At 38.7% G+C, this 7,184-nt stretch overlaps 1 protein-coding gene across 1 annotated transcript; it reads left to right on the forward strand.

The window, feature by feature from the left end:
* Positions 1 to 881: 881 nt before the first annotated feature.
* On the forward strand, positions 882 to 6,873 carry LOC104406358 (translin-associated protein X-like; the record flags this gene model as incomplete). The annotated part of the gene is made up of 4 exons (XM_010015307.1): positions 882 to 912; positions 1,783 to 1,890; positions 4,984 to 5,098; positions 6,743 to 6,873. Coding segments are annotated over 4 exons (385 nt in total), but the record flags the coding sequence as incomplete, so codon positions are not given.
* Between the last annotated feature and the right edge of the window lie 311 nt (positions 6,874 to 7,184).

Raw genomic sequence — 7,184 nt, forward strand, 5'->3', positions numbered from 1 at the left:
CGAGGGGCGGTCCAGGGCCGGTGGCTGTGCGGGGCCTCGGGCCAATTCAGCGCCTTGAGTCGGCAGGAGACAAAGCGTGAGGAGGAGTCGGAGGTGGCGAAAGCGGGGAGGCCTTGCAGCTAGGAGAGGCGGAAGGGTGAGCCTCTGCCGTGGGCAGTGGTTCCCTTCGGCTGGGGGACCAGACTCTGCACTCACACCGGGGGAGGCCGTTTCTGCAGAGGTGTTGATGCCTTCCCGCTTGGGCTTTGCAGATGTGACTGTGAATGTAGCTGCAGAAATCTTCATCCTTGATGGCAAAAAAAGTGGTTGCTACAGCCAAAAGCTATGTATTAGACCTGTGCAGTACTTGTAGTGGTGACTAACTTCCAGTAACACAGCATTCACCTAGTGGCCTGTGTGTCAGTCACAGGCCTCCCTCCCTTCAGCCAGAAAGTGGGCCGTGCAACAAGGAAGCTGGCATTTTTGCTTTAAAAAGTCAAGTCTTAAGTTACTGCAGTCTGTGGTTTTCTGATATTCAAGTTGTTGAGTTACTCTGTGGAACCTCTTCTCTCCATTTCTCCCACACATGCTTCAGGAGGGCCTGTTTTTTCCTGTAGGTCATTATGATGTTCCAACTTTGACAATACTGCAGAGAGTTTAATTCTCTGCACTATTTCAGGGTCTGTGTTTGTAATGTTTTCAGCTGCTACAGGAAAAACAAAACCCTGAACTCGTGTCCTAACAGAAAAGAAGGAAAAAATGATTTTCAGTTTCCTCTTTTAGAAAGTAACTACGCCCACTTCTGGCTTTGCTTTGGGATAATAAACAATTAAACGGAAACATTTTAAAATCCAGTGTTCGTCTGTAACTTTTAAGTAGTTTCCTTTTGTTCTTCTTTTAAGGAAATTGAGAGCACTCCACATATTCAAAAAGGTATGCTTGTATGTAAGTTTGTCAAATTTTGGCCTCTTTTAGGAACACAAAGTGTATGGCTGTCACAAAAAGGTGGTAGTGAGAGGGAGAAATGTATAAAACCTGAATGGCACAGTGAGTGTGGTGAAGGAAGGACAAAAGGAAGAAACAGTACAAGGTGTAAATTGGTAGTAAAACACAATCCAAGAGAGGGGAGCTCTGGGTGAGGGTTTGAAGAGGGAGGCTAAGGAAAAAGGCATATAAGGCCTGTTGAAGGGAACAGCTGTATCGAGGTGAAAAGAGAAGAAACTGGTTAATAGGCAGAATGTAAGGACTTAAGATGCTCCTCTGCAGGAGCTAAACCCGCATACCTGGCTTATGGTAGTTTACTTAAATTATGCCTTGCTGCTTTTTGTGATGACTGAAGGCCAATGACACAAAATAATTACAGTATTGAAAACACTTCAGTGACTCTGGTCAAGCTGAATATTTAAAATAATTAAAAGGAAAAAAAAAAGGTTCTAATCCTGTAGGCTCTTGCTCAAACAAGGATTTCCATGCAGCCATTCCCTTACAGAAAGGAAACATGAAAGGGTGTGAAGAACTTACCAAAAAGGAAAAAAAAAAAGGGACTTGGAATCCTACCGTACTCATCCATTAAAATTGGTAGGATTTTGTTCTAGTTTTCCCTAGGAATGCGGTGGAAGAGACTTAACGTGAAGACAACATCAGTTGGTAATAAGCTTCATCCAGTTTTATCTTATGCCATCCTGTAAAATAAGGTTACAGTTGGGAGCGCTTTGAAGGCAACGTTCTGATGCTGCTTATGCTCTGGCAAAACTACTTTATTTTTAAAATACATTTGTGTGTGTGTGTATGTTCTATTAATAGGATCGGGTGGGTTCAGGAAACGAAAGCATGACAATTTTCCACGCGGTCAAAAAAGAGAGGAAAAAGAGAATGTTACTCCATCTTCAGCTTTGATGACATCTTTCAAATGTAAGTGAGCATTTAGGAAGCCACATTATAAAATGCGGTGTAGAAATTGCTGGGAAATATCTAGTATTTAGTGATGGAACAAACCACCTTCTCTGGGGAGAAACTTGAAACTGGTTGGACTCATGCTTCACACATTTAGAGCTTGGAATTTTGCTTTTTATGCAGTAAAATATTGACAGTGGGTTTCACAGAGCTCCACTTGACTCATGACTTGCTTCCTTTCTCATCCTACCTGCTGTTCCCCCACCTCCCAGCTTGTGCTGAACCTAGTGCTAAGCAAACTGAGTAAGTGTTCAGCCAGACAACAGGTGACAGAGTCCTTTGGTGGCAGAAAACTAAGATCTGCAGAAGTGTAATGCAAAATCTGAGCCTTGGGGACAAGAGGAGGAAATGGCTCCCGCTGGGGAGACTGAGAAGGCTCTTAGCTGTTGACCTTGGCCCTGGTGCGTAAATGACTTAAGCTACTTTAATGTAGATCTGGATGCATTGATTTGCGAGTTGGCAGCTGTTTATACATGCCCTTTTTAAAAAATAAGACTTCAGCTAACTAATGCAGACCTATAGGCAGACACTTGGTTCAGTTTGTGTGCCTTTATGAATTAGGTTATATTTAGGTTTCTTTAAATAAGCAAGTGTAAACTTCGCTCCAACCAAGCTGTTTTTATAGGGTTTTGCACAAAACCGGATTTAAACTTCAGTAAATTTAGTTGAAATTTCTCATTGGACAAGGCGAAATAACCAGGCAAAGGTGAACTTCAGACATGAGAAACCTTGACAGAAGAAGGCAGGGAAGAGATTAATTCTTGGTGTAAAATTTTCCCCATCCTGCCTATTTATTATAAAGCTAAGGAGAGTCTAGGAGGGAGAGTTCGGATGGCTGTTCTAGATAGTCCCTTCAACATCATGAAATTCCCTTGCTTTCTTTAAAACAGATATATTTTTTTTTAGCAGATCATTAACTTTGACCCCTGAACTTCTATATTGAATAACATACACTTGTGCTTGAATTGAGTAGAGCGACTGTACTTTAAACTTTAATTTTTCACCCTTAGGCATATAAATTGATCATAAGGTTGTCATTAGTTCAGATTCAGCACACTTGTTTCCCTCCTTTCCCGTGGGATCCAGTCAGCAGCATTTGGCTCGTTTCAGAAATGATGTAAGGGACATGATATATTAATCTTCTCAGAGATCCACTCTTTCTATTACAGTAATGCTACTAAGCCCCAGGTGGAGTCAATGGTAGTCTTTGTCTCCATATCAGGCACAAGCTTAAAGAAGAGGTGTGCTCCAGGTGGCTTATAATTTAGCAAGCTGTGTAAGGTGATCTGGAATGGCACACTGTTTCTATATATGTTATCTGAATCTAAACAACATAATGTGTGACATTAAATGGTTACACACATTTTGCTCTTTTTCATTTCCTTGGAAAAGAGTTGTATTTGAATTGACATAGTTATCTCTTGGCACCAAAGATGTCTAAGAAATTAATGAGAAATTGTCTTCTATAATAATAATTAATCAAAAACCAGGGACTATTCAGTTACACCTTTTTTTGCTTAATACATTTTAAATATGGCAGCTCAGTGATACAAACAGTGGATAGTATCTTGGTTTGTAATGTGAAGATTTACCAAGTGTCATTTTTGGTGGTCTGAATTTGCATGACCACAAGCGATAGAGTCTGAGTCCATGATCTGTCACATTAAAGTGGAACGTGTGGAGGAAATGGCTGTGTGGTCTCAATGTGTTAACCTGGAGAATCTACCAAGTTCTAATCCTTTGCAATTTTAGGCAGTACAGTATGTTACCTTGCATCCTTTCAGGCTAAAGGTTACTGTACTTGTCAGTGTTTTACATCATGACAGAAAACACTTCCTAGTAGTCTCGAACAGGTTTAAAATCTAACATTGAATTCTAAAAGCCACAGCTGTCCAGGAGAGATGAGGGTCATTCGTGATATTGTAGATTGTCAGAATAGCGAATTTCCTGGTAGGTGAAATTTGTAAATGGTCATTGCAAGTGCCCTATATGGCATCCTACAAAGGAAGTACCAGTCACCCTCCCTCAAGTTCTGTCACTAGGATCTGAGGGAAAATTTCTTCTTGATGACAGTTCAGTGGTGGGAGATACCAATCGAACATGTGAAAAACTTGAAAGATCAGTAGGAGCATTTGTGACTTGGAGAAGATTGGGGAGTACAGAACAAAATAAGAGGAACCAAGTTTTTATCAAAGTGATGAGACATACTGTTATTTTTGTAGCTTTATCTAAACTTTGCTTGTCAGCAAACTGCTGTGCTTTTTCTAATATATACTCTCTTGTCAGACCCTTTAAAAATTTAACTTCTTAGCTCAGTTTCACCGTCTTATACAGACACTTCAACACCTCAGACAGTTACACAGGAAATGTTAGATTTCTTATAAGTAACTGTTAACAGTTTATTTAGTGGAATAATGGTCTGTAGAATGTTAATGATATCTGTGAAACATTCATTTTTGACTGTGATAACCAGATACACATCCTCTGTTCTTTTTGTTTAATGTGGTTAGACAGAATTTACATCAGTAAGTCAGAAATCTTATTTTTGATCTTGTTTTGCTTTAGTACCTTTAGTTCTTAGGGCTATTAATGTATTTGACCTTTGGCCAGGTCTAGTTGGGATACAACCCTTTCTTTTTACTAAATGGTGCATTTTAACAGTGTATGTGCCTTGGTCAGATGCCTTTTTTGTTTGTTTGTTTTTAAGGACTGGTCAATCTTATTTACTAATAATTGTAAGGTTCTATTTTTAATTTGTCTTTCTGAATTTGGGTGAAATTTAAAGTCAGTTTTCTGAGCAGCAGTATCGCAGAATAGATTTACTAGCTAAAACAAATATTTTCCCCTAAAATTGTTTGGGCTGTCTTAAAACATCATCAGGGTTGATGTGTATTTAAACCTGACTTATTCAACAAAAGTAGTATTAATGTTGACTTTTGCAGCTCTGGCAGTGGTGGCTTTGCTCAGGCTCTCTGCTTTTCCCCTATGTTTTTCCCCTCTGCTGTATACATGTGATAACCAGGCTTGTGCCTGTAATGATTGCCTCTGCAGCATTTCAGCTGGAGCTTGACACCAGGCATGATAAATATGAACGGCTCGTGAAGCTCAGTCGTGATATAACTATTGAAAGCAAAAGAACAATATTTCTGCTCCACAGGTTTATCAGGTGAGTTATATCGAGCATTAAAGTGTTCATAGAAACCTAGAAACTGCCTTGCAGTGTTGTCTTTATTTGGGATTAATAGCTGCACTGCTCTGTCAAGAGCAATTTAATTAACTTCCCATAAACATCCTTTTGTGTAGATGGGAGCTAATGAATGCACGCTCCAGTTAGAGAATGAAAGATGCTGGTTCAGGTTTTTCTGTTGGTTTTATTGATGTATTAAACAGGATCAGAGTAATAGAGTGTAACAGCTTAAGAGACCTTTCCAGCTTTCAGCAATCTGGGAAAGAAGAGCATACACCCTTTCTTCAGGTTGGTTGCCTCTGCAGTTACTTCACCATTTTGATTGCTGCAGCCCCACTCTAGGTCATCAATGCAAAGAGGAGGTGACCTGGGTTTTGAGAACTTGAGTAAATACTGCAACCTAAGAGGCTTTTGTGTGAAGTATTGAGCTTCTGTATGTTTTGAATTCTTATGAGCCTCCAAGCAATCTTTGGAAGCCACAGACAAATTAGAAGAATAACAGGAAAATTAGAAGCTTTGCATAGCCTGCTGTGTAAAATCCTTAACTGTACGTGTCAAACATTGGTCTTGTGTATTATAACAGTTCTCTCTGATCTTTGTATTTCTAGTTACTTTTGTTACCTATCAATGCATTCTGCTGTATTAGTAACTATTTATAGTTACCATAGTAGTAACAGTTATAAATAGGTGTTATGAAGTTACCCTCTTTTTAATTTGGTCTTGTTCTCAAAGAGGCATTGTGACAATTCCAGTAACCGCTACAGCCTTGACTGTAAATAGCTACTCCCACTGCAAGGGCTAGGTAGCTGGGAACTGGTAAAGGAAAGAAAACCAAAAAAAAACTCCTCTTTACTCGGAATTCTAGATTCCTGTTTTGTAAGATATTCCTGGTTTTGTGAGAGTGGAAGCTTTCTGTGCTGTATTTTTATTTCCTTGTTTGCTTTTCACTATTATTGTGGCTTTACTTTCTGTAAACTTTACTGTTTGCCTTTAAATATTTTCTTGAGACCAGTCTATCAGGAGTTCCTTAAATAGACTGTAAACTAATATACCATATAGATTATTTGGTGGGGAGGGGGAATTTTAAAGAAAATGAGATAGACTAAACTTTAAATGCCAAGTGTATATTGTGGTTGTGAATCAAATATTTCAGCTGTTCCTGAATGGTATAGTCCATAATTACTTCCTAAAAAAAAATAAATTAAAAAAATCACATGTAGAAGTAGGTCATGTATTATATTTTGCAATATGGTATTGTATTTTATTTTTTTAAGAGGTTGAAGGATTTCTGCAAATACTGCTGTTTTTCTGGAATACTTTTTTGAAGCCTTTGCACGTTTCTCATTGTTCTTAAGCATAATTAAAATTCTCATCTGGAATAAACATCATGCTACCAGAACTGTTTGGCTGGTTGATTATTTTCCTGGTAAGAATCTACAGAATTTCAGCATCTGCAGTAGGTATTAATAGAAACTAAACATTTTCTCATTCCAATATCAGCTTTGCTTTTTCCTGAAGCCATTGAAAACGTGTTGGTTAGTAAAAGAAAATGTATAATACTTTTTTTAACTGTTTGCTCATGTTCTGAAAGCTGCTCTTTCAGTTTATCTTTTATGATTGCAGTGCTCCCAATGGGGAAGAAATATTAAATGAATCTGAAGTAAAGCTAGATGCTGTCCGACGGAAGATTAAGCAGGTTGCACAAGAACTGATTGGAGAAGACGTATATCAGTTCCACAGAGCCATATCTCCAGGTATATTATTTTAAAATAGGGAAAGTATGCTATTTGGCACTAAGCTCAGTTTCTCTTTATGTAGCAACGGTTTCTCTTCATGCTGCAAGGTCTGAATGTGTCACATTTCTATGCTTATAAATCAGGACTCGGATTAATCTTCATTGTTAGCAAAATTGGCTTTCATATTAGAGAGGCAGTTGCCCTTCAGTCGTCTTATCATTGCAGTTAAACAAAGATTTAAATTGGAGACTACATCTGGAAACATTTGGACCCAGACTAAAACTGAAGTTGGGAGTTGTTCTAACAAATGTGCTGTCTGTTTTCCTCTG

Source organism: Nestor notabilis, unplaced genomic scaffold, assembly GCF_000696875.1.
Source record: "Nestor notabilis isolate BGI_N333 unplaced genomic scaffold, ASM69687v1 scaffold28735, whole genome shotgun sequence".
In the NCBI taxonomy this organism is placed as follows: domain Eukaryota; kingdom Metazoa; phylum Chordata; class Aves; order Psittaciformes; family Psittacidae; genus Nestor; species Nestor notabilis.